This window comes from Hyperolius riggenbachi, chromosome 8, assembly GCF_040937935.1.
Source record: "Hyperolius riggenbachi isolate aHypRig1 chromosome 8, aHypRig1.pri, whole genome shotgun sequence".
Taxonomy (NCBI): Eukaryota; Metazoa; Chordata; class Amphibia; order Anura; family Hyperoliidae; genus Hyperolius; species Hyperolius riggenbachi.
Genome location: NC_090653.1, coordinates 28,061,625 through 28,088,697, shown reverse-complemented (window position 1 = coordinate 28,088,697; position 27,073 = coordinate 28,061,625). Strand labels below are relative to the sequence as shown.

The 27,073-nt window shown below is 47.5% G+C and overlaps 1 protein-coding gene across 8 annotated transcripts in view; it reads left to right on the top strand.

The window, feature by feature from the left end:
- Positions 1 to 3,765: 3,765 nt before the first annotated feature.
- Positions 3,766 to 27,073, top strand: part of LOC137528059 (uncharacterized) — a 38,587-nt gene continuing 15,279 nt past the window's right edge. For 2 of the 8 annotated variants that reach the window (XM_068249301.1, XM_068249296.1), the window contains exons 1-6: positions 3,766 to 3,900; positions 14,575 to 14,697; positions 14,783 to 14,875; positions 16,644 to 16,754; positions 19,406 to 19,549; positions 21,223 to 21,333. In XM_068249301.1, the coding sequence (XP_068105402.1) occupies positions 14,664 to 14,697; positions 14,783 to 14,875; positions 16,644 to 16,754; positions 19,406 to 19,549; positions 21,223 to 21,333 (493 nt within the window). In that variant the 5' untranslated portion in view covers positions 3,766 to 3,900; positions 14,575 to 14,663. Of the gene's footprint in view, positions 3,901 to 4,001; positions 4,156 to 12,748; positions 12,821 to 14,574; positions 14,698 to 14,782; positions 14,876 to 16,643; positions 16,755 to 19,405; positions 19,550 to 21,222; positions 21,334 to 27,073 lie in introns of those variants that run through there. The other 6 variants (XM_068249297.1, XM_068249298.1, XM_068249302.1 and 3 more) reach the window with 6 other exon arrangements.

Genomic DNA, 27,073 nt, shown 5'->3' with positions numbered 1-27,073 from the left:
AGTTAAGTACCTGCATCTCTTTAAAAGACACGGAGGGGACGCCATCCGCGTCCTTCCGCCGGGTCCCCGCCGCTCAATAGCCCCCCCCCGACCGGTAACGACCGCACGGCCCGGGTCGGGCTCTCCTGCCTCTACCAATATGACCGCCGGAGCTGGCTGCGGCTGTGCAGTCCACACAGCCGCGAGTGCGGCTGCGCAGCTCTAGGGCCAACCCCCCGATCCACGCTACTGTAGCGTGGATCGGGGGGTTGGCCCTAGAGCTGCGCAGCCGCACAGCCGCGGCCAGCTCCGGCGGCCATATTGGCAGAGGCAGGAGAGCCCAACCCGGGCCGTGCGGTCGTGACCGGCCGGGGGAGCTATTAAGCGGCGGGGACCCGGCGGAACGACACGGAGGGCGCGGATGGCGTCCCCTCCGTGTCTTTTAAAGAGATGCAGGTACTTAACTTTTTTTTTGTCCTAGAGAACTTGAGATCAATTAAAAGTAAAAATTCATAAATACCTGGGGCTTCCTCCAGCCCCCTTTGGCCTGAACGGTCCCGTACCGTGGACCACCATAATTTAATCAAGTGCCACAGTTGATTGAGAATTCCGGAATGCTACATGTAGCTTCTGTCATTGGTAGCATTCGTGGATATGGTCTTGCAGCCTAAGGTACAAGCACAAAGTACCTATGAATTGGCGGCAAACAATGTCAAATTCATTTCTGCACGGTAGCAGAAAAGCGTTTGGCCATGGCAACCTGTCCATCACAGTGAATCCATTTTCATACAGTGACCAGATTTTTCAACCTGGGACGGGAAATGTGCGTGTCCATGACCGTGGTGGAAAAAATGGGCATGTCCATGACATGGTGTGGGCGGAGCAAACTGTAATGTAACTCAGAGGCAGTGGGCCAGAGTTTCCTCTCAAAACACAGATAGACTAAGTGACACTTAGGCCCGGTTCACATTAGCGGTGGCCCTCCGGAATCGCCGTGCCGGAGCCGCACCGCTTGCAGAACGGACGGAACGGACGCACGGCATAGCAATGAAAGCCTATGCGTCCGTTCTGCCGGACCGGAGCCGCACCGGATCCGGGCCGGATCCGGACTCCGGCCTCTGTTCCAACATGCGCTATTTTTTGATCCGGCTCCTCCGGCAGCCGTATCCGGGGCGGAGCCGGACTGCACCATCCGGCCAATACAAACCAATGGGAACCGGAGAGCGCACAACACACTGGCTGAGAAATCCGGATGTTCTACCCCACTTCCTATGCGGATTGTTGCGGCGATATTGGATGGGGACACGTGGGCAAGCATTTTGGAGTGGAGCAGCACAGCTGGATCCGGAGATGTTGGCAGCATGTCGCAGGTGGAGGTGAGTGCTAAACAGCAGAGGGCCTGATTCCACAGGTCCCCCTTCTGCTGACCTCCCAGACCCCAACTTTTTTTTTGTTTTTACGTTACTTTTGCCAAACGGATCCGGATCGCATCCTGATGAACACCTGATGCAACCTGACCGGATCCGGATCGGATCCGGATCAGAACCGTACGGTTCCGATCCGGATCCGGTCCGGATCCGGTCAGGTCATCCGGTCCGTTTGGCAAACAACCGCAAGTGTGAACCGGGCCTAAAGGTAATCAGGCAATTTTCCCAAAACGCATAAGAAAGCAGTGTTCCCACAATGATGTAGTGAAATGGGAGATGGATGTCAGTCCATGACATGACTATGTACTCTGTGAAGTGCTGCAGAAGATGCAAGTGCTATATAAATAATGCAAGTGCTACATAAATACATAATAATGGTATGGCAGGACATTAGACTTTGACTATGGCTGAGATTAGATTGTGAGCTCCACCAAGGACATGTCTACATTCTCTATGAAGTGCTGCGTTAGATACCAGTGCTATATAAATACATAATAATATTGTAGGCAAAATCTGCAGAAGCTGCTGATGCTACAGTATTCGCATACCACTTAATAATTATGAGTCCCCAAAATGCCAAATGCTGCAACAATAACTCCAAAGTAGCAAATGCAGTCTATATGACCATCACATAATAACTGCAGCAACTGTTACCTCCAACAAATGAAATGCAACTACCGTTACCCTTGACACATGAAATGCAGCAGAAAATGATTACTTTGACTCCACAAATGGTAAATGAGGCAAACCTTACCTCATGCCATGGGCATCGCTAGTCCTATTTTAGGGGGACCGTGCACCCAATATGTCCTAGGGTGCCCCCAATCTATTCACAGGGGTGCTCCGCCACTAGGACATGGAGGGGTCACAGCATGAGGGGCGAGCTTGGTGGCACATCGGAGGGGAGGGGGGTCGGTCCCCCCCCCCTCCCCTCAGGTTCTCCCCTCTGCGCTCCCCTCCAGCATTGAATAGTGGTTATGCAGGCGGCGGGGCAGCGGCAGATACATACCTTCCTTTTAGCTCTGTTCATCAAACGCATTGTCTGTTGGCCCACTTACTGCAGGGGGGTGGTAAAATTGGTCAGTGATTGACCAATCAAAATTGTATGTGCGTATACATCTTTGGTCTATGCAGATACTGATTGTAAATTATCTAAATAAAGGACAGGGGGCTCCAGACAATATTTTGATGGGCAGGCCCGTTATCTGTAGCTTACCTCACTGCTAAGTTCATGTACATTTGGCCCCACCCATGGCCACACCCACTCACTGTATGACCACGGCCATTTTTTTGCCGCGGCGTGCGCCGCATACATTTCCCGCCTTGTGCCCACAGGTGCCCCCAATCTCCAAGGACCCTAGGAACGCCCCTGCCTTATGCGGCCACAGAGTCCCACGGCTGGGACACCTGGCGGTCAAAAGTGGGACATACCCTGGGACACATTGCAGCTTGGGATAGGGGACCCTGAACCTGGGACGTGTCCCAGGTAAAATGGGACGTCTGGTCAGGGTAATTTTAGCACTCAGCGGTTGTATTGCCATTTAAAGGACCACATCGGCTAAAAAAGTAGGCAGGTAAAATCTGACAGAACCGACAGGTTTTGGCCCAGTCCATCTCCTCATGGGGGATTCTCTGGGTTTTCTTTGTTGTCAAAAGCATTTTCTGAATGGTAGTTGCTAAGCCTAACTGCCAAATTAGCATGCAAGTGAGCAGGGAGGCTGGCGGGTATCTTATGCTGGGTACACACGTTGAGATTTCCCGCTCGATTCGCGGATCGATTTGATTATTTCAAACATGCTCAATCGGATTTCGATCGTTCCTGCCGTCGATTTTGCATCCTTAACATGAAAAAACGAACGAAATCCAATCGAGCATGTTTGAAAAAATCGAATCGATCCGTACGATCCCGCGAATCGAGCGGGAAATCTCAACGTGTGTACCCAGCATTACTATTTTGCAGTTTAAAGTCCATTCAGGGAATGCTTCTGAAAACAAAGAAAACCCTGAGAATCCCACATAAGTAGACGGACTATTCCAAAACCTGTCAGTTGTGACAGATTTTAACTGCTTCCTTTTTTTTCGCTGGAGTCGTCCTTTAACTGAAGAAGCTGCAGAATCTGTGAGGAAACTCTATAGTTTTCCAGCATGATGGCCTCCTGTGGCAGCTGGCCTGCACTGTAGAGGAAAATGCCAGGGAGTTGAAAACATCTGGCACAGGACGCGCGCCCCCGCCGCCTGCCAGGACTCACGGGAGCGCGCGCTCAGCTGCCGCAGCGACCGTCCCGCGGGAGCGCGCGCCTCCCCAGAACCCACCACGCCCGGCGCCTGCGCGCGGCCGGCCAATCGGCATCCTGCGTGCCCCAACCACGCCCCCCTCGCCTGCATCTGTGTCCGCAGCGATGGCAGCCGCAGGCGAGCAGCCGGTGGAGCGCGGCGGGAGGTGAGAGGCGAGGCCCGCGGGCACGGAGACGGGCCGGATGCTGCAGGCGGCCAGGTGAAATGATGGACGGGGCTGGGAGGGGGGAGGTGCTGGCCTGCAAGCCCCTCCCACATTGAGGCTGTTTGCCCGGTAACCGGCTGGCTGTGAGCAGGGAGGCTCCTCCCATGGGATGGGGTGACTGGGCTGCATGGTGTGATGGCTGCTGGTCAGAGATCTGCTAATGCTCTATGATGGTCACTGCTTTGATACAATGTAACATTCCTATAAGATGAGACGGGCATCCCTGAGAAGTGACAGATTTATTTACAGGCAATTAAAAAAAAAAGGGTTTTATTGACCTCCCAATGACCCCTCCCTGACACTGAACTCCAGCGCCCTCTGTGTCCGCATTCCATCAGAATACCATATATGTGGACTAAGGATGAGCTCCAGGGGGCTCCTCCAGCCCCTTGTAGCCTGCAAGGGCCCTTGGTGTCCTCTGGGTCCCCTCTGTGGTCCCGCTGGCTGCTTCGGTAGGTGCATGACTTTGGCCAAAGTTGTGCATGCGCCGCCCAGGCACCTGGAGCATCATCATGCCGTCTCTGTGAAGGTCCTGTGAATGCGCGGTACTCGGAAGACTGAACCGTGCATGCTCAGGACCCTAACAGTGACGTGCGCGATGATGCCTGGATAGGCCGTGCATTTACGGAGCCGCCAGCAGGACCACAGCAGGACACAGAGTGACCTTGTGGGCTACAGGGGGCTGGAGGAAGCCCCAGGTAAGTCCAGATTTTTTTTTCTACCGCTGCTAAGTATCCATGCTATGTGCTCCACGTCGAGTTTCATCGCATTCCATGTCCCTCCAATACTTCCACCTTCTGAGTATGAAGGAGGAATTATCGGAGAGATGGGACGTGGAGCGCATCGACTACTAGTGACAACAAGGGTAAGTTAACTGCCCCTCCCCATGGCTACAAGCTTTAGTCAGAGTCCGGAACACTGGAGCTCATTCCCTGTGTCAACCTGGAAATTTAAAACTAGGGCTCGTCTATATCCACACTATGAGGGATGCACAATGGTCCGTTCAGATACGCTGTGTCCATCTGCTACTTCACGCTACGCCATTGTGCATCTGCATACCTCCCAAACAGGGGTTTTCCCCTCCCCCCAAGAGATAGGAGCAGGGAGCGAGTCTTTCTGTTGCAGCGTTGCGTTGCTTTGCTTACCGGCTTGCCGAGTCAGCTGTAATGACATCCCACATGATCACCACTTGAGCCACATCAGCTGCACTGTCATTAAAGCCGGCTCAGCATGTGGTTTTGATCCTCCTACCGCTTCGATTGGGACATCTCGAGGATGCATGGAACATGTCATCCCAACCTGGGACAGTTCTGCAGTAATCGGGCTAGATGGAAGGCATGTGTCTGCTCGGGTCTGCCCCTGCCGGAGGCACTGCGATACCAATGGAGGCCTCTGCAAAATCATACTTCTGGGGCTCCACATTGAGTTGGAACAGACCAAAAAGAATCCTCCCGCACCTGCTCCTTGTCTGCTTGAGGTTTCTGGAAGATAAAAACAGGTCTGTTTGTTTTATGTTTAATCTACCAGTGATCTGCAAACTTGCCTCTCCAGCTGTTAAGGAACTACAAGTCCTGCAATGCATTGCGGGAGCCTGACGGCCAGAGTCATGATTCATAAAGGCAAATGCATTGTGGGACTTGTAGCTCCTTAACAGCTGGAGAGCCAAGCTTGCAGATCTAGGCAGACGTAGAATTCCAGTATCAGTCTCTTGTGAAGGCAGAGATGGGTGCTCCATTTACCATTAAAGAGGAACTTCAGCCTTAACAAACATACTGTCATTAAAGGGATACTGTAGGGGGGTCGGGGGAAAATGAGCTGAACTTACCCGGGGCTTCTAATGGTCCCCCCGCAGGCATCCTGTGCCCACACAGCCACTCCCCAATGCTCCGGCCCCGCCTCCGGTTCACTTCTGGAATTTGTGACTTTAAAGTCAGAAAACCACTGCGCCTGCGTTGCCGTGTCCTCTCTCCCCCTGATGTCACCAGGAGTGTACTGCGCAGACACAGACCATACCGGGCCTGCGCTGTGCGCTCTTGATGACATCAGCGGGATCGAGGACACGGCAACGCAGGCGCAGTGGTTTTCTGACTTTAAAGTCAGAAATTCCAGAAGTGAACCGGAGGTGGGGCCGGAGCATCGGTGAGTGGCTGCGCGGGCACAGGATGCCTGCGGGGGACCATTAGAAGCCCCGGGTAAGTTTAGCTCATTTTCCCCCGACCCCCCCTCCCCCCCCCCCCCCCCCCCCCTACAGTATCCCTTTAAGTTACATTCGTTATGTTAATTAGAATAGATAGGTAATATAATCTCTTACCGACCCCGTTTTAAAAGAACAGGCAAATGTTTGTGATTCATGGGGGCAGCCATCTTTGTCATGGGGGCAGCCATCTTTTTGGTTGACAGGAGGTGACAAGGAGCAGGAGACAGAGTTCCAACTATTCTGTGTCCTGATTACTCCTCCCAGCTGCACACGCTAGGCTTTAAATGTCACATTCAAAATGTAAAAAAAAAAAAAAATTGCACCAAAACAGCAGAACGAGAACAACAACATCAGAAATCCCATCATGCTTTGCACAGCATTACGGAAAAATGCCCGGGCAGTTTTCTTCTGTGCAGCTAAAAATGAGGCTTGTATAAGAAAAAAAAAAGTTCTGATGCTGTGAAACCGTTAAAGAAACACCAAGCCTTTCCAGTGCTGCTGAGTCAATTTTTAGTCTGGAGGTTCACTTTAAACTCATCTTCTTTTGGCTTTTGCAAGAGGTATAGCTGAAGGAGTTTTCCATTAAAACAAACTTTGATTGGTTGCAGTATCAGTAAATAAAGGGATTATCACAAATCGCCTCTCTTGAGGACCAAAAGAGGTGATTTGTGAGTAAAGGTACCCATACACTACGTCCATTTACTGTTGATATACAGCAGATTCGATCACTGTGATTGAATCTGCTGTGAAATCGTTAACGCAAATGTTGACCGATCAACCGATTTCCATCCGGAATCGATTGATTTAGTCGATCTGTTCAGGCAGAAAATTTTGCTTGATCACCCGCGGATCAGGAGCATGTCGTTGTTATGCAATTTTTAAATGGACTGCATTTGGTGCAGTTCCAAACTACATAAATTCGCATTGCAAAAACATGCTAAACATTTGCACCGGCTTGCAATTATTACTGCACTACATCCTAGGCTATCCGGCTGGACTTTCTGGGCCATAAAGTGCCAGCCGCACACTAGCACTCGCCGGGAAAAGTGCAGCCTTACTAATATCCGCTGCCCTGTCTTCTGAGGTGGCAGCGCTGTGTAGTATACTTTAGGGCTGCCTCAGACGGGCAGCTGTCAGTGGCTTACTAAGTAGAAAAGTGTTTGGTATTGTTTCGCATAGGTTCCTGGCGTTTCATCACCGCATTTCACATCCTGGGGGGGGAAGCAGAACTGCTTGAACACAGCTGTCAAGGTGGGATCTACCGCAATGTTTACACAAATTACGCAAAAAGGCAACTGAAGTGAGAGAGATGAGGAGGCTGCCATATTTATTTACTTTTAAGCAATACCGGTTGCCTGGCTGTCCTGCTGATCCTCTGCCTCGAGTAGTTTTAGCCATAGCCCCTGAACAAGCATGCAGCAGATCAGGTGTTTCTGACAATATTGTCAGATCTGACAAGATTATCTGCATCTCGGTTACATGCCGCCCAAATGAGCTGCCGGGTGGTTTTCTCTGCACCTTTCCCTGACGTTCCTGGCAGGCCGGGCTCTGCTGGGCGCACGGTGCTGAGAGCAGAGCGTGTCTTGTGCTCCCCAGAGGAATGCTGGCTTTGCATGTCGATTCTCTGGACTGCCTATTATCCAGAGGCGAGCATCATGTGAAGTGGTGTGGAAAATTGATTTAGAAGTTTACAGCGTGATGCGGCCTTAAAGCTCACAGGAATCCACGCTGCAACGCTTGCAGACTGCCTGCTGAGGAGCCACTACAAGTCCCAGCATGCCCACTAGGGTTGTGTATCTGCATGGATTGAGACTTGATAGCGAACTGCAGCAAATTGTATACAATGAACAGAGGCGCCAAAGGTATAAGATTAGATTAAATGAGCTTAAAAACCAACTTAAATGGCAAAAATGAAGGAGGAAGTGGTGGTCTTACCTCCCTCAAGCAGACACGACAACGACTGCGATTCAGACAGTCAAACGGATTTATTAGAAACTCCCCCCAAAAAATTTGCAACGCGTTTCGCTGGCTCAATCCCGCCTCATCAGGCAATACAGGGAGGAGTATCAAGCGATCTGCACAAGGATTCAAGTTAAGCACCTCTGTGCCTAACTTGAGGTGCTTAACTTGAATCCTTGTGCAGATCGCTTGATACTCCTCCCTGTATTGCCCGATGAAGCGGGATTGAGCCTGCGAAGCGTGTCGCAAAATTTTTTGGGGAGCTTCTAATAATTGTGTTTGTCTGAATCGCAGTCGTTGTCGTGTCTGCTTGAGGGAGGTAAGACCACCACTTCCTCTTTTATTTTTGCCATTTGAGTTGGTTTTTAAGCTAATTTAATCTAATTTTATACTTTTGGCGCCTCTGTTCATTGTATACAATTTGGAATCCACCCTTGGTGGAGGGTCGCTACCCTTTCTTCCTGTCTACAGAGAGTGACTCCTTAATCCTGAGTGGGGTCAGGACAATCTCCCCACCTGCCTTTACAGTGGTTGCCTGCTGGTGATACTGACTTGTGAGTATCTAGCAATACAAACGTATTGCCACCTTCTCCAGTATGTATTACACTATTGGGGCTCTCGGTGTTCCCTGTTTTTATCTTTCTGCAGCAAAATGTAATTTTTCCTGAGTTTAAAAACTATTTTTTGTATTTTTTTTTTTTTAAAACCCATTACAATTTTTTTTTTTTTTAAACAATTTTTTTTGCCTTGTTCCCATTATCATCGTTGGTCGGGGACAACCTGCACCTGGAAACAGGAAGGGACTGAAAGGAGTACTATCGATTGAAACAACTTTTTTTTTTTTTTAATACTCTATATTAGTGTACACATTACCACTAGTGCTAGGGGCACTTTATTTATTCACCCAGGTCTCTCTCTCACTATCCCTGCTTAAAAATTCATTTTTCACACTGCTTATAGTAGTTTGGGTCACCCTGAGCTGCTTGGTTACTCTGTCACACAGCTCACAAATATATGTCACTGTGTCACTCACAGCATGCAGGAGACATGAGGAAAAACCTGCTGATCTGAGGTGGTAACAGGTAACTAAATGAGCTGGAATATAACTAGCTATACCAGGAGTCTGTGTTTACACTCAGACTGGCTGCCTGCTTGTGGTGATTCACTCCAGGCTGCATCCACTTTACAAGCTGCTGAGAGGGGCAGACCACTGTCTACAATTAGCATTATTAGTATCTTTATCAGTAAAGAGAAGCAAAGATAATAAACACACATTGCTAGAATCTTTAACCCCCTACCACCATATCACCAAGATTCTTTCAGCAAGGTGATAATTAAACTATAAACTGAGGAGTTGATAGCATGTCCCCTGTGAAGAGATATGGTCTAGTCCTCTGGGAGCTCAGTATTAGATACATTTTGTATCCAACACTGACGCCAAAACTGAGGAGGATTTTACAGCTGAGAGGAACAGCTGTGTGAGGAATCAAATTGCTCCTAGTACTTGCCCTAATGTGTGCTACAACATACAGCATTTAAAAATAAATGCATACATCGATAGTATTCCTTTAAGACAATGTCTAAGGCCTCATTCACATTGCGTTCTAATCGCTTTAGCGTTCGTGTTGGACGTTTTTTGAAGCAATTTTTTGTTCCCGTCAATTTCTGTTCGTTGGACGTTTTTGGTAAGCGGTTTTGCAGAGCGATTCCGTTTTTTCAATTCTTGATGTCAGGAAGTGAACTCTTTCATCCGGAAAATAATAAATACAATGTATTTATTCTTAAAAACACAAACGCAATTGCTGCACAAAGCGATTTTGTGAGCGTTTCGCATTTTTCCTATACCTTTCATTGCATCAAAATTGTCCCGAAAATGGTCCATGCAGTGCTTCTCTGAGCGGAAAGAGGACAGACCGCCCCAATCTGAACTACCACATAGGATAGCATGGTGTAAGCGCTTTCAGGGCGATTTTGAAAAATTGCAGGTGCAAAAAAACAAACGCCCCCAGTGTGAACGACCTCATAATTACAATCTTTTAGCGCTTTAAGTGATTTTCCTAGGTGATTCTAAGCATGTGCCTAGCGATTTTCTAATCGTGCCTAGTGATTTTTGGAGCGTTTTAGTGTAGTGTTTATTTTTTGTTACAGTAGAGCCGTTACTGAACAGCTAACCCCCCCCCCCCTTAAGCTTTTTAATATTGACTATATTTTGAGATTCATTTTATTTGGATGCAATGAAGTAAACCCTGACCTGGGTTTAAGGTATCCCCACTTCCCCATTCATACTATAATCAGTGTGTGGATGAAATTAGTAAAATTAGTTAACCCTTCGCACACTTTCATGCAAATGCTGCAAATAAACCATCCAGGAAGCATTGCAGTCACTATAGCTACAGCTGGGTTGAAAGCTAAGGTCTTTGTTAGCAAAAAACAACCCACATTATTTTTGTGTAGTCCCAAACACCACACAGAGGCTCCTTAAAGTAAGCTTGTGTCCTAACTCTGGCCCTGTAACATGCATAATGCAACATGCAAGCATACAGTGCATCAACCTATCAAAAAATTAGGAGCGCAGTGGCTGGCTAGTGTACTGGTTGATACAGGATACCGGGGTTCTCGGCTCTTCCTGTTCAGTAAGCCAGCACCTATTCAGTAGGAGTCCTTGGGCAAGACTCTGTATCACTGCTACTGCCTATAGCACCGCCCCTAGTTGCTGCAGCTCTGGTGCTTTAAGTCCACCAGGAGAAAAGTGTGATATAAATGTTCTGTGTCTTGTATTAGGATATGGCAACATAACATCCTCCCCATGGCGCTACAATATACATCCATACGCTCCATACATACAGCGTGAGATATAACAATTCTGACAACTGTTACAGGACACTGCTTTTAAAGAGTGAAAATAATGTAATAAAAAAAAGCTTCATTTTTACAATAATTAAGTATAAATGATTTAGTCAGTGTTTGCCCATTGTAAAATCTTATAAATCCCTGATTTACATTCTGACATTTATCACATGGTGACATTTTTACTGCTGGCAGATGTCACTGGAAGTAGCTACAGCTGTTTCCAACTGCCAAAAAAAAGCAGCAAACAGCTATTACCCACAATGCAGCGAGGTTCACAGACAGGAAACTGCCAGGACCATGGTCCTCACAGTTTCCTGTGGGAGGGGTTTCACCACAATATCAGTAATACAGCGCCCCCTGATGATGTTTGTGAAAAGGAATAGATTTCTCATGTAAAAGGGGGTATCAGCTACTGATTGGGATGAAATTAAGTTCTTGATCACGGTTTCTCTTTAACACAGAAGCCAAATGATTAGCCTATGCATGCACTGGAGTGGAATATGATGTAGGATGTGTTGGTACAGAGAGCAGCGGGGGGATTGTTTTATACGCTGCACGTCCTCTGCACATCGCCAGCATTCAGGATTCACACGGATGAAGCTGAACGCTGCAGAGAAATCTGCCTGGGGTCTCTCTACCTCCTGCTGACTCAGAATGTGATTTCTCCTCCTCTCTGGCTGTTAGCGGAGGAGACCGCAGCATTCAGTTCACCAGGCGGAACTCTCTTTATCCAGAGGCTGCAGCGTTCAGCTGGATGATTCTTCCACAGTGTACGTCGGTCAGGATCGGCCTGTCCATGCAGCTTTCATCACAAGCTAGCTGCGGCTGATGTAGATGATCACAAGAGAACCTCCTAGCTTTGTCCTAAGGCCCCCATTGCCACTTAGGGCTGGTGCACACGACGGGCTCTTTTCCACTAGCTGCGTTTCTGCCAAAAACACGTGTTTGTGTTTGCTGATTCTGAAGTGCAGCCCGTTTAAAAATAATAATCTTGGGTGGCCTTTTCCACTGCTGCGTTCCGATTTTTAAAAAAACCGCAAACGCATGTCTGTGCGCTTATGATGCTTTTTGCGTTTCAATGTAAAGTATAGGAACGCATGAAAAAATGCTTCGTTTTGATTTAACCACTAGTATCTATTTTCAAAAATCTATGGACAGTTAGTGACATCTATGTACTTTGTACAGTGCTGCGTAATATGTGCAGTGCTCTCCCCAGGCTCTTTTAGCCGGGTGCTCCACCCGGCTAGTTCTGGTGACCACCCGGCTGTCATCGGCTCACCTCCTCCTATGCTGTAAGCAGAGTTGCTCACCGAAGTACCAGCCCTGTATTCTCCTCTCGGCCCACCCGGCTACTTTTTCATGCAACCCGGCTGGAAAAACAATTCTGGGGAGAACACTGCTGTAGGTGCTATTTAATATATACATGCATACAGACTGTTTCGGATTGGTTGATCCTCATCAGTGCATGGCATGGATTAATGTGGCTCTATGGAAGCATCCAAAGCTAGGGCTGATTCACACTACATTAGCTTTTTAAATGCCAGAGATTTTAAAAGCTCTTGCTAATGCAGTGCTCTGGGGGATATTTACAAAATCACATTGCTCCAGTGTGAGCACTCACATAGGATAACATAAGCAGGAGCTTTTAAAATCACAAAGCGCTTAGAAAAGCTCTTGTAGAGTGAACAAGCGTTACAGATTACCCAGCAAGCTCCTGGTGAACCAGAACTCCTAGGAGTGTATAAAGGGGCTACAAAGGACTAAAAAGCCTTCTTACTAAAATGTTATGCAAAACAAAAGTTTCCCTTCTAACAGAAGGTATTTGCAATTATTCAGATTGGAGCGAGCATATGATGTCCGCCACGATGCATCACTGCTGAATATGCAAATCATCTCTTTGTTGTCCCTGTAAGTAATGACCAAAATGGTGTTTTTGTTTTGTTTTTTAATTGCCCTCAATAAAACTTGTGCGTTGCCTGTTAACTCCACAATTATGGCCCATACTCACGAGGGACTTTTGTCGCCTCAACACGCGGTGCACGCGTGTTGCGGCGACAGGTCGCCCGTGAGTATGGGCCGTTGCACGCGCGCGCACCCCGAACTGTCGCCCGTCGCTCATGTCGCCATGCGATTGAAAGTTTCAATCGCATGGCGACAGTCGCCGCCGCAACTGTCGCTAGTCCGCGTGAGTACGCGGACTAGCGACAGCAACCTCCATTAAAGTATATGGAGCTTCCGGCGGGGGGAGGAGGAACGTTGGCGACAGCTTCCGCCTCGCCGCTGGTCCCTCTTCCGCGTGTGTACGCGGAGGGACCTGGCGAGGAGCTGTCGCCGGCCTGTCGCCCACACGCTCACGTGTGCTGGCGACAGGCAACATTTGCAGCCCGTGAGTACGGGCCATTAGGCCCCTTCATGATATTGGTGCAGTCACATGATTGGATTGTAATGTGTATAGAACATAAGATTGTGTCGCATAAATCCCAGGAGCTAGATCCCTAGACAAATACATTTTATAAGGGACCAATATAAAAACAGAGCAATGGGGAGGTCGGCACTAGATACAACTGGAGCAGACATGTGAGGGAAGCGGGTGCAGGCTGTGCCTCCAGGCAGTGGAGATATTTTAAAGTGGGATAAATCTCTTACATACTATTTAATAAAAATGTGTTTTCCTACTATTTATTACCCATACAGTTATCATATTTGCTTTTGTGCACGAGTAATATTGTCTGTCTACAAATGACACGTTCTAAAAGTATAGTTTATCTGCTCTGAAAGCTGCCGTTGCATTTTATTGCATAGCTGCTGTATTTATAAATTAGAATCTAATTATCACTTCTCGGCTCTTTCTGCTCCTTAGCTCAGTACAGCACAGTTCTAGCAGTTCCGTATTGTTTACTAAATGTATCTGACAAAGGAATGTAAACAAAAGATAATGTTATCACCTCTTTGTATGTGGCCAGAAGCTTTCCACCGAAGAACAAAGTGCTGTGTTTAATGCTCGGTACACGCCATGCTATTTCCTGTCAGATAGAAGGGGCAATTGATTATTTCCAACAGGTTCGATCGGATTACCATTTATTTTTCTGATTGATTTTCCGATCACTTCAAAATCAGGACATGTTGGAAATAATTGATTTGACCTGGCTGAAGGCAAAGTGCATGTTGCGTACCAGGCATAACTGTTTAAATGCTCGTCTTCTACATTTTTTTTTTTTTTGGTAGTAGATTTTATGCTGTAAATAATCTTTTAGAGCAGAGGAAATGTTTCATACCACTTTAAGCAATTGTGTAGTAGCAGTAAGGATCGGGGCACCGGCCAGTAGTATAAACCGGAGTCACCTATATTTCATCCTCACCACAGACAGACAATACAAATCACATGTCCTGACAGCCGTTTCCAAGGGCCATACCCTCTTCCTCAGATACCAATTGTCTCTAAACGGCTGTCTGGCCATATGATTTGTGTCGTCTGTCTGTGATCAGGATGAAATAAAGGATCTGTTTATACCACTGGCTGGTGCCCGGACTCTTACTGCTACAATACGATTGGATACCATTGATAACGGACGCCGCTCACTGGTTCCTGGAGGATTCATGCCATCAGTAGATAATCGTCTCTCATCAGACCAGCTAACGACGTTTCTCCATTGGACTTTTAGGAGCAGCTATTGTTTGATGAACGGACTACAGAGGGACCCTCTGAGCAGAAGATCTTCAGCCCATCAGAAGTGGAAGTCTCCAGGGAGTTATGATGGAGCACTATCCCTCCATCAAGCCCCTCGGTAAGCTGGCTCAGTCTGTCTGCTGTGACAGGTCTGTGTGCATTGACAGGACCGGTATACTCACCATCACATCTGTCGCTTGCAGAATGCACAGTCGTTGGGTCTGGGGTGGTCGTGAAGGTGGAGGAGGAAGAACCGTACAGTCCCCACAATCAGCAGAATTCTGTAACCAACTCAGGTATCTCATCACATGACTGTCCGTAATCTGAACACTATGGGCCTGTTTCTGGGGTGGAATTTGCAGTGGTTTTTGCCAATTCAAGCTGGGAAACGCTGCCTATTCCGTCAATAGGCTTGTCAGAACTTTACTACAGCATGCATCCAAACAACTATAACCGTGCATGGCATGGATACAGGAATTCAGATAGGTTCTCGCATCAATGTAAGTGCTGGCGTAGTGGATAGCACTCTTGCCTTGTAGTTCGAGGGTTAAATCTAAACCAGGACTCTATATGCATGAGTTTATATATTCTCCACGTTTTCATCTTAAAGGAGAACTGTAGTGAGAGGGATATGGAGGCTGCCATTTTTATTTTCCTTTTAAGCAATACCAGTTGCCTGGCAGCCCTGCTGATCTATTTGGCTGAAGTAGTGTCTGAATCACACCAAACAAGCATGCAGCTAATCTTGTCAGATCTGACTTTTAAGTCTGAAACACCTGATCTGCTGCATGCTTGTTCAGGGTCTATAGTTGAAAGTATTAGAGGCAGAGGATCAGCAGGATAGCAAGGTAACTGGTATAGCTTAAATGGAAATAAATATGGCAGCCTCCATACACCTCTCTCTACAGTTCTCCTTTAAGTAATCCAGTTTCCTCCAACATCCCACCAAAATATACAGTTCATTATTCCCCATGACCTAAGGGCTCTTTTCCACTGCTGCCTGCGCTCGCAAGCGCAATTTTACTGTGTCGTGATTGCTTAAGCAATTTCCACTAGCCGCGATTGTGCCATTTTGCTGTCGGGAATGGAGCACGATTGGGGCGAGAATCGCATAGGCCGGCCATTGTGTGCAGGGGAAAAGCGGTGCCCACTAGTAGGAAAAGAGCACTGTGATTTACATGTAATCCACGGTGCTCTAGCGATCTGCAAAATGGCTGTGATCCGTTTTTTAATCAGATCGCAGCCAGTGGAAAAGGGCCCCGAGACCAGAATAGGTACGTTAGATTAGGGATTAGATTGTGAGCTCCTCTGAGGACAGTCAGTGACATGAATATGTACTCTGTAAAGTGCTGCAGAAGATGTCAGTGCTATATAAATACATAATAATAATAATATGGTAGGACATTAGACTATGACTATGGTAGGGTTAGATTGTGAGCTGCTCTGAGGACAGTCAGTGACATGACTATGTACTCTGTAAAGTGCTGCAGAAGATGTCAGTGCTATATAAATACATAATAATATGGTAGGACATTAGGCTATGACTATGGTAGGATTAGATTGTGAGCTGCTCTGAGGACAGTCAGTGACATGAATATGTACTCTGTAATGTGCTGCAGAAGACGTCAGTGCTATATAAATACATAATAATATGGTAGGGCATTAGACTATGACTATGGTAGGATTAGAGTGTGAGCTGCTCTGAGGACAGTCAGTGACATGAATATGTACTCTGTAATGTGCTGCAGAAGACGTCAGTGCTATATAAATACATCCTGTAAAAAATAAAAAGATTTGATACTTAGGGCTTCCTCCAGCTCCATGAGCACCGATGCATGGGGGGCCGCGCATGCACAGAAGAGTCGACTGGCGCGACTGAGCCAGATTACCGGGACTGATTGCGGGTGAGCAGTGGCACTCGGGAGGGCGGCGAAGGCCGTATCAGTGCTCGTGGGGCTTGCATACTGGCTGTAAGCTTTGGATCTTCATTATAGTCTCCTACATAGATGCCTTTCATTTTTGCATGTTGTTCTTCTTCTCTGAGAACATTTATTTTTCTTTAAGACCGTGCCAGTATTCGGCATGAGGTGCGGGTTAAGAGTGAGAGGAGTGAAGACCTGCGCATCAGGAAGAGTGCGAAGTGGGAGTACAGCCAGGCCCTACACAACAACATCGGTACGCGGCTGCTGTATAATTTACATCACAGGGATTGCTGTATACACATTTCCCAGCTGTTAGGCTTGGGAAGCATCAAACACACGATTACTGTCGCCTGCAGAGATCTGGAGTTCGGTACTGAGATTGTACAGAAGCGTCTCTAGCCTTTCACCCCCCGTAGTGACCAGGCTTTTTTTTACAATTTAGGCCACTGCAGCTTTAAGGGCTCGTTGCAGGGCCGTACAACTCAGTACACAAGTCATTTCCCACCCCTTTTCTGCCCACCAACAAAGATTTCTGTTGGTGGGCTCAGATCCCTGCTGGGATGTTAATTTTTTTTATTAATAATAATAATAATAATAATAATTTTTTTTTATATAAATACACCTATTTTTATTATTATTTTTTTTATCCCTCCCGTCCCCTGCCAGCCAATCACCGCGATTGGCTGTCATAGGCATCAGCCTATGAGAGCGACCACTCCTCTGTCTCCCAGGGGGACAGCCCAGTGACACGGCTGTCCCCAGTACAGCGCTGCCTTAGATCGCAGTGCTGTGCAATGTAAATAGACGGCGTCTGTCAGTCTCCTATCGACGTTTGCCGCTGGGAGACTGATGGAGTGGAGCTCTGTCATTCAAGCTGAGATGCACGCGATCTCCTGCAAAATCCCGCCCCAGGACTTGACGCCAATTGGCGTTAGGCGGTCCTGGGGCTGCCGCTGCGTTCACACCCTTCGGTGTGAGGCGGTTGTGAAAGTAGACCTGAAGCATTTAAAAAAAAAAAAAAAAAACATGAGGAGGAAGACTCTGAGTCGTATAGAGCCTTCCCATTCCTCTCCTGGTCCATTCGTTCCATCGATGCTCCTCCCCCCACCATTAGCAGTCCTCGAAAGATGGGTCGGAGGCTACTCTCCTCCGCTGCAGTAGTCTTTGGAAGTCTCCGGGAGCCCAAGTGCTCGCGAAGACTGATGACCCCATAGTGCGCAGGTGTGAGCGCACACTTGTGCAGACGCACTACGGAGCCGCCCGTCTTCCAGAGCACTCGCACTCCTGAAGACTTCCAAAGCCTCCCGTGGTGGGAGAATTGAACTGGGGAGCCAGCGCTGGAAAGAGGGGCCCGTGAGAGTAGCGGGAAGGCGCCATAGAACCCAGAGTCTCCCCTCTCATAAGGTAAGTATCTGGTTTTTTTTTTTTTTTTTTTTTTTTTAAACTACAGGTTTACTTTAACTCTGCTGCATCAGGGCATGCCAGCATTTTTGCATACAGCAAGAGTCCCCGAGCAAGGTCCATGGGTCGCTTTGAGCCGGTGTGGGCCTTGCCTCTGCCTCTAGTTTCAGTCATGCAGAGTGTCACCAGATGGCGCTGTCCCCACAGCTGTCTGCTGTGCTGCTTCCCCCTCTGTATGGCGCTCAATGATGACACGCATTGGGAGCTGTAGGAAGTATGCTGCAGCACAGCTGATGGCTGTATGGAGAGGGTGGGGCACCTGGTGATGCTCTGCATGGCTGTAAATAGAAAGGCCCGCCCACGGGCCGGCACACCTGTTTATATAGCTGCGCTCTGCATGGAAATATGGGGTGCAGTTAGAGGGAGACTCTGGTGTGAGGCGGGGGCCCAGTGGTCTTCCATGCGTCTGCACTATAGTCCCCGCCCCTCAATCCCCCAACTGACCACGGAAAAAAGTTCACACTGCAAAGTGGTCCACAGGCTGGAAAAGTTTGGGAGTTCTGGTATACAGGATCTGTTGTGAAAGGGGCCTCCTTTTTGTACAAAAAAAGTGTAAATGCCATTATTCCAATTAGTAAGTATTTTAAAGGAGAACTGTAGCGAGAGAGTTCTATGGAGGCTGCCATATTTATTTCCTGTTAAGCAATACCAGTTGCCTGGCTGTCCTGCTGATCATCTGCCTCTAATACATTTAGCCATAGCCCCTGAACAAGCATGCAGCAGATCAGGTGTATCTGACATTGTTGGCAGATCTGACAATATTAGCTTGTTACTGGTGTGATTCAGACACTACTGCAGCCAAATAGATCAGCAGGACTGCTAGGCAACTGGTATTGTTAAAAAGGAAATAAACATGGCAGTCTCCATATACCTCTCACTACAGTTGTCCTTTAAAGGACACCCAAGACGAAAATAAACGAATGAAATAAACTATCTTCCTTCTCCTAAAAATGACTTTTTAAGCTGTTCCACGGTTTTATTTTATGTTTATATCTACTTTTTAAGTTTTTTTTTTTTTTTTTAACTGTTTTATTGTTTTTGCTCAATGACACATTCATTGAAGTATGTCAGAGCTAAAATCTATGAACTGTTGACCCGTTATCTCTTTCCTGCTCTCAGAAGCCATTTTCTGCTAGGAAAGTGTTTTATAGCTGGAATTTCTTTATTAGTGAGGGTCACACTGTAGTCACTTCAGGACTGAGTCAGCCACTTACATCCTTTGATATTTAACTCTTTTAGGCAGAGAAAGGAAAAAAGGAACACCGCAAACAGCTTAGTTATTTGTGTGCTTGGCACTGTACATACCCATGTCTATCATCATGTCACATGTCAGTTCGGGTGTCCTTTAAGTCTGCGGCTGTAGATGGATATCAGTTTGCTGCACAATATTCACTGCGGGGACAGGGCAGCTTTTAAAGCTTCTTTTTCCCATGCATTTTTCAGGGTGCTTTAAGCCAACACAAGTTGTGATAAAGACGGAGGAGGAACATGACGGCCGGTGGGTACAGGAGGAGGGGCTGTATGACTGTGGACGCGGTTTGAACAACACTGAAGGTGACGCATTGTCGGGGGACATTTCCTGTCTCAGTGAGAAATCAGCAATATTGATTTGTTAATGCAAATCTTATATTGAAAAAATTGCTACACACATTTGTCTTTAGTTCACAAGTCATTTTTAATTTAGTTAAAGCACACTTGACTTGATGTGAGAGGGATGTCGTATTTTTTTGCCTCTAAATGGACCTGAACTCTTGCCCAGGACAGAAGGGAAACATAAAGAAATGCACCCTGTATTTATTTAGAGAGTTTAAGGTAGCCATACACTGGTCGATTTGCCATCAGATTCGACCAACAGATCCCTCTCTGATCAAATCTGGCTGCCTTTACTGCAAACAGATTGTGAATCGATTTCAGCCTGAAACCGTTCACAATTGGTGGTGGTGGTGCTGCCGCTGCCCCCCCCCCCCCCCTGCATACATTACCTGCTCCGCCGGCGCGACTCCCCAGGTCTCCACTGTCTTCTCCGCTCTGGTCTCCGGGTCCGGCAGGCTTCACTTCTTCCTGTCTGGGGGAGTTTAAACAGTAGAGCGCCCTCTACTGTTTAAACTTCCTGCCGGGACAAGAAGAAGTGAAGCCTGCCGGACCCGGAGACCAGAGCGGAGAAGACAGTGGAGACCTGGGGAGTCGCGCCGGCGGAGCAGGTAATGTATTGCGTCGACACCGCTAGCGACGCGCTCCCTACCCGCGGGCGATCGACGGTAATTTCCCGCACAAAGCAATCGACGGGACTGATCTATTTCGGGACGAAATTTAAGCGTTAACGATTTGACAGCAGATTCGATCCTAGTGGTCGAATCTGCTGTCGATCGGCGGGGAATCGGCCTAGTGTATGGCCAGCTTTAGCCTGTCTAATTCCTCCTCATCTGTGACTAATCACCACTGTAATTTGATCTCTCAGCTGTGTCAGCTCCTGCCATGCAGAGCAGCTAATTAGCAAATATAGGGTATTAATTATGTCTGCTTCCATGAAAGCAGGAAGTATAAACAGTGCAGATTTATTGCAGGATTTTGTATGTTTTTTTCTTTAAATGTTATTATGCTGCTTATATTTTAGAGCAGAGAGGATGTTTTGAGTTCAGGTCCGCTTTAAAACTATGCTAATTACCTGGCCGTCCTGATCCTCTGCCTCTCTAAATTCTTTTAGACATACACTAGACCCTGAACAAGCCTGCAGCAGATCAGGTGCTCTGACTGAAGTCTGACTGGATTAGCTGCATGCTTGTTTCAGGCTTGTACTGCAGCCAAAGAGATCAGCAGGGCTGCCAGGCAACTGGTATTGTTGAAAAGGAAATAAATATGGTGGCCTCTATATAATTTTCACTTTAGTGGATGGCTATCAGGAGCATGTCTTCGCAGCATGACATTGGTTATTCCTGATGAGTATTGGTGACACACATCGCTGTCTGCTGTATGAACTCCTCTGAACATGCATGCAAAAAGGGCACCAGAAAATTTGGGTGCAAGGTCGAGCCGAAAAATGGCGTAAATTTCCTGGCAGCGTAAATTACTGCTCCCCTTCCAGGCCGCAATGGACTCTTGGCTGCCAGTTGTTGCTGGCGGCTGAATTGCACTGTCACCCCCCCCCCCCACCACCACCATAATTAGGGCTTCCAGATTACCCTCTGAGTGCCGCCATAGGCTGTAATGTAATTCACACTGTCACTGTATGTTCAGTGACATGCCATTGTCGCCTTTTACAGATCACGGCCTGCAGCAGGACATTAAGGTAAAGCTTGAAAAGGATGACCAGAGTTACGGAATGGGAGACCACCACTTGGAGGAGACAGACAGCTCCCGTGCAGCTAGTCCAGGTAACACCCCTAGCAGCGGTACAAGGCAACACCCTGGAATAGAAGTCTGTGCAATGCTTGTGGTCAGAAGCTCCAATCACATGGCTGGAGCTTTCTTTTTCGAAAAATCAAGCTTTATTGGCTCACAGCAGGGTATCACAAACAATGGCCTCAATTCACTAAGATCATGCTAGAGATAAGGCAAGAGAAAACTTACCTCCACACGTGAGAGAGTCATCTTATCTCTCCATTCCTTAAGTTACCTCTCCTGTAGTTAATGTACCTCCTCTGTAGTTAATGTACCTCCTCTGTAGTTAATGTACCTCCTCTGTAGTTAATGTACCTCCTCTGTAGTTAATGTACCTCCTCTGTAGTTAATGTACCTCCTCTGTAGTTAACGTACCTCCTCTGTATTTTTTTTCACATGCAGCTAATTAACAGCTTGGCCTCAATTCACTAAACTTCTCTCCTGTCTTTAATAACTCTTCTAGAGTTGTTACCATGGTGATAAGGCATGTAGTATTCAGGAAACATTTTACCTCAGGCAAGCCTAAAGTTAACTCTTCTGTCTTTAAATTAACTCTCCAATCCTTAAAATAACTCCAGAGTTAAAGACAGGCTGTTAATTAACTTCGTGTGAAAATAACTACAGAGGAGGTAAATTAACTACAGAGGAGGTAAATTTAACTACAGGAGAGGTAACTTAAGGAATGAAGAGGTAAGATAACTCTCTCACGTGTGGAGGTACCGTATTTTTCGGACTATAAGACGCTCCGGACTATAAGACGCACCCAGGTTTAGAGGACAAAAACCAAGAAAAAAAAATATATTAAACCTGGGTGCATCCATGGTGCAGGGGTGTCTTGTAGGCCTTTTCCCCCCCAAGCTGTCTGCACCAGCTACACAATAACTAAGCTTCAGTGCCCAGCTACACTAGCTCCTGCTGCCCCACCAGCTAGACTAAGTACCCTACACTAAAGCCTGATGCCCCACCAATTACCTTGCACCACACTACATTGCATTACACTAGTCCCTGATTCCCCCACCAGTTACTACACCACACTAACCCACCCCTGCTGCCCCACCAGTAACACTACACCCTACATTAAACTAACCCCTGCCTCCCCAGCAGTTACAATAACTAAACACTTCAACATAGATGATCTCACCTATCTAGTTGTCCCTGAGTTGTCCTGTCCTTTGTTGTCAGCTGTGATGATTGACGTGGCAGAGGAGTGTTGTCACAAGTCAGGCATCTCAGCAGGAGCTGCAGCGGCTGTCCTCTTCCAGGTATTGTGGCTGGCGGTGGGGGGCTTTGGGGTGCAGAAGAGCAGCGATTCAGGGCTAATTGCAGCGGCTGTAATCTTCTAAGTTCCTGCACGGCGGCGGGGGGGCCAGATGAGGAGCGATCCAAGGCTAATTGAAGGCAGCGGCTGTAATCTTCTAAGTTCCTGCACGGCGGCGGGGGGGCCAGATGAATAGCGACCCAGGGCTAATTGAAGGCAGCGGCTGTTATCCTGTATCCAGCACGGCGGCGGCAGCGTGGCATTAGACAGGAGATCGTAGCGGTAGTTATGACTACCGATGTCTCAGTACTTCCTTGTTTACGCCCCCTCATGACGTAGGACGCTCATGCGTGTCCTACGTCATGAGGGGGCGTAAACAAGGAAGTACTGAGGCATCGGTAGTCATAACTACCGCTACGATCTCCCGTCTAATGCCACGCTGCCGCCGCCGTGCTGGATACAGGATAACAGCCGCTGCCTTCAATTAGCCTGGGATCGCGCCTCTTCTGCCCGCCGCCATGCAGCAACTTAGAAGATAACAGCCACTGCAATTAGCCCTGAATCGCTGCCGCAGCCGCTGCAGCTTCCGTGCAAGCACATGGCATGGAAGCATGAAGAGCTGGCCAGAGGCGGATCATTGCGGGCATCAAGGCGGATGATTGGCGGCTGCATAGAGGGGAATGGAGGCGGATGATTGGCTGCATGGAGAGCGGGCAATGAGGCAGACTGGCGGCATGGAGCAAACCACACACCCAGAGCATCACAGACGGAAATAGTGAGAAACGTTTTTTTTTTTTTTGCAATATTTGTACTTCTTTTTTTGCTACCTTCGGACTATAAGACGCAGGGACTTTTTCTCCCCACTTTTGGGGGAGAAAAAGTGCGTCTTATAGTCCGAAAAATACGGTACATTTTCTCTTGCCTTATTATCTCTAGCATGATCTTAACCAGCTGAGCGGTCTGGACGAGCTCAGCTCGTCCAACACCGCCAGCGGCTGCCGCTCAGGCCCTGCTGGGCCGATTTTAATGAAATAAAAAGCAGCACACGCAGCCGGCACTTTGCCAGCCGCGTGTGCTGCCTGATCGCCGCCGCTCTGCGGCGATTCGCCGTGAGCAGCGGCGAAAGAGGGTCCCCCCAGCCGCCTGAGCCCAGCGTAGCCGGAACAAAAAGTTCCGGCCAGCGCTAAGGGCTGGATCGGAGGCGGCTGACGTCAGGACGTCGGCTGACGTCGATGACGTCACTCCGCTCGTCGCTATGGCGACGATATAAGCAAAACAAGGAAGGCCGCTCATTGCGGCCTTCCTTGTTTATTCTGGGCGCCGGAGGCGATCGGAAGATCGCCTCCGGAGCGCCCTCTAGTGGGCTTTCATGCAGCCAACTTTCAGTTGGCTGCATGAAATAGTTTTTTTTTTATTTAAAAAAAACCCTCCCGCAGCCACCCTGGCGATTTAATCAGAACGCCAGGGTGGTTAATGAATTGAGGCCCTTGTCTTTAACTCTGGAGTTATTTTAAGGATTGGAGAGTTAATTTAAAGACAGAGGAGTTAACTTTAGGCTTGCCTGAGGTAAAATGTTTCCTGAATACTACATGCCTTATCACCATGGTAACAACTCTAGAAGAGTTATTAACTCTGCAGCCTTTGATACAGTTGACCATGACATCTTGATAAACAGGCTACAGGAATACTGCGGCATTGATGGAATAGTTCTTGAGTGGCAGAACCCACAAAGTGTCTATGGGGCCCTTCCTGTCCACCCCTGTATCACTTAAGTATGGGGTGCCCCAGGGCTCAATCCTCTCTCCCCTGCTTTTCACGATTTACATGTTACCGCTGGGAAAACTAATCCAAAAACATGGACTGACATACCACTGCTATGCAGACGACACCCAACTATATCTTTCCTTCAAGCCTGGTGTGACAGACCCAACTCTAACTATAAACGCCTGCATACGTGAACTACAGAACTGGATGAATGACAACTGGCTGAAACTAAATGCAGACAAAACTGAAGTCCTTCTGATTGGAGGGCAGAGCATGATAACAAAACAACTTAACTTGCAGCCTTCACCACTGGGAATAGGTGGCACGGATCTACGCAGCTTTGATCATGTGCGTAGCCTGGGAGTTCTAATTGATGGGGATTTAAACTTCAGAACTCAAATCTCTGCTGTGGTGAAATCATCCTATTTTCACCTGAAGAACATTGCAAAAATCAAGCACCTCATACCCCCAGAAGATCTGCCAACCTTAGTCCATGCCTTCATCACATCCTGACTGGACTACTGCAATGCTCTCTACACTGGCCTTCCAAAAAAGGTCTTGTACCGACTACAGCTGATACAGAATACTGCTAACCAACCCACCCCGTCACTGCCACATAACGCCAGTCCTGCACTCCCTTCACTGGCTACCTATAGAATGGAGGGTCCTATTCAAGATCGGCCTACTGACATTTAAATCCCTGAATAATCTAGGCCCTGGATACATGAAAGATATGTTGCAGCTGCGTAGCAATCCCCGCATTCTCAGATCAACAGGTTCTAATAATCTAGTCATACCCAGAGTCCACTTGGAAACTTTTGGTCCCAGAGCCTTCTGTCATGCTGCCCCTACGTTTTGGAACTCCTTACCTCAACAGATCAGGACAGCTCCATCCCTGGACGTGTTTAAATCCAGACTGAAAACCCACCTGTTCAGTTTGGCATTTGCAGAAATATAACTTTTGTTGTGTGAATACCTCATCCTACTAATTACTGAATCTGAGAGAGCCTAAGCGCTTTGAGTCCTATGGGAGAAAAGCGCTATAGAAATGTTATTGTATTGTATATAAAGACAGGAGATAAGTTTAGTGAATTGAGTCAGAGACGTCACATATCACCATTGTATGACATATATGGGATACGGCCTTCACCCCAATAGAGGGGCCTAGGCTCGGTCAAGTATCACAAGTAACATGGATAAACTTATGTATCACACTGTGAGATATGACAGAAATTCATGCCTGAGCCATTTTCAAGAAAGATTCGAAATTGAAGAGCCAATAGGAAAGGGAAAAAGAATGAGAGGAAAGAAAATATAGAACCGAGAGCTATTCACACACTTACCAAATACAAAGTTCAAAGGCATCGGTGTACCATGAAAGCGGTAACCCCATTACGATATAAAATACATTGAGACACGTTTCTTGCAAAAGGTATTGGTGTATTAAAAAAATACTATAACCTGTCATATAAACATACCACATATATTGCACACACCCATATACAATGGACAGGCCCTACTATTGCTGCCAGCCTATTCTAGACTTGCTGTGCTGCATAACAGTCCTTGCTAACTGCTGCTAAACTGAAAAGTCCATCTGTCACAGGAGCCCTAGTGGCTGACCGCACTTAGCCTTCTAAACGGTGCCAGCGCACAGATCGTGCGAACTCTGGTCGCAGTCAATGCGCAGGAACCGTTAAGAATTAGCCGCAGACAACTCAGAAGGGAGCCTGTGAGACACGGGTGATTACAACTTCACCCACTGGTTCAGAGTAAACTGACACCACCGCAGTTACCATGGGACCGTGGAGCCCATTAACTGACTAATCCTGCGAATAAAACGGTTAAACACACGATATTCTGTCTAGCCAACAACAAACAGTAGCGTATTTTCAGAGACCCAGGATCAGTTCTGTGTGTGCTGATAAGCAGGGTAGCAGACAGTGAATGACTTGGAGAAAGTCGTTTATTCACGCAATATAAATAATTAATATATACAGACAATTATTAAAATCAACAATTATTAAAACAGTAATAGCCAGTATAAAAAATAAAAGAAGGGAGAAAAATACTTAGTTCCTGGAAAGATGTCCTTTTTGTGGGAAAACAGAGTTCTGGGTTTCAATTTGAGTTCAGAGTTCAGACCAGGTGGATGCCAGCATATCCTCAAGCTGGCATCTGATGAATTCAAGATGTTTCAGTGTGGAGGACCCTGAGTTTGGGTCCTCAGCCATCCTTATGCCCCTGCTTCAGTAGGAGGGAGTGAGGGCGGGGAGCCATACACCCCCTTAGAAGATGAGATGAACCCTCCCCTTATCCTGGGGGCTAGAAATCATATCTACCCATATATGGGCTCTATCTCACAGAACCGTACAGGTCAGGGCAGATTTATTAACATTTTCAGGTCTGGCTCGATTTACCCAGCGCCCTGATACCAGACATGAGGGGTGGGACCCCTGTGGTATCATCAGGGCATTTTCAAACTGCCTAACTGGCAGTCCTTACCTCAGAATGTTCTGAAACTTCCTCAGAACCAGCACCGGGGCTCATGCTACACTTCCCCCACGTTTGGCGAAGCTGCCATCTCAGGAACCCCAGAAATATGACAGATCAGGGAAGTTATGGATTATGCTATGAGACTCAGCAGCTAGAACACATCCTGAATAAACCTAACAGCTGGCTTCCCTTTGATCTTTACCAGTGAGCAAGGT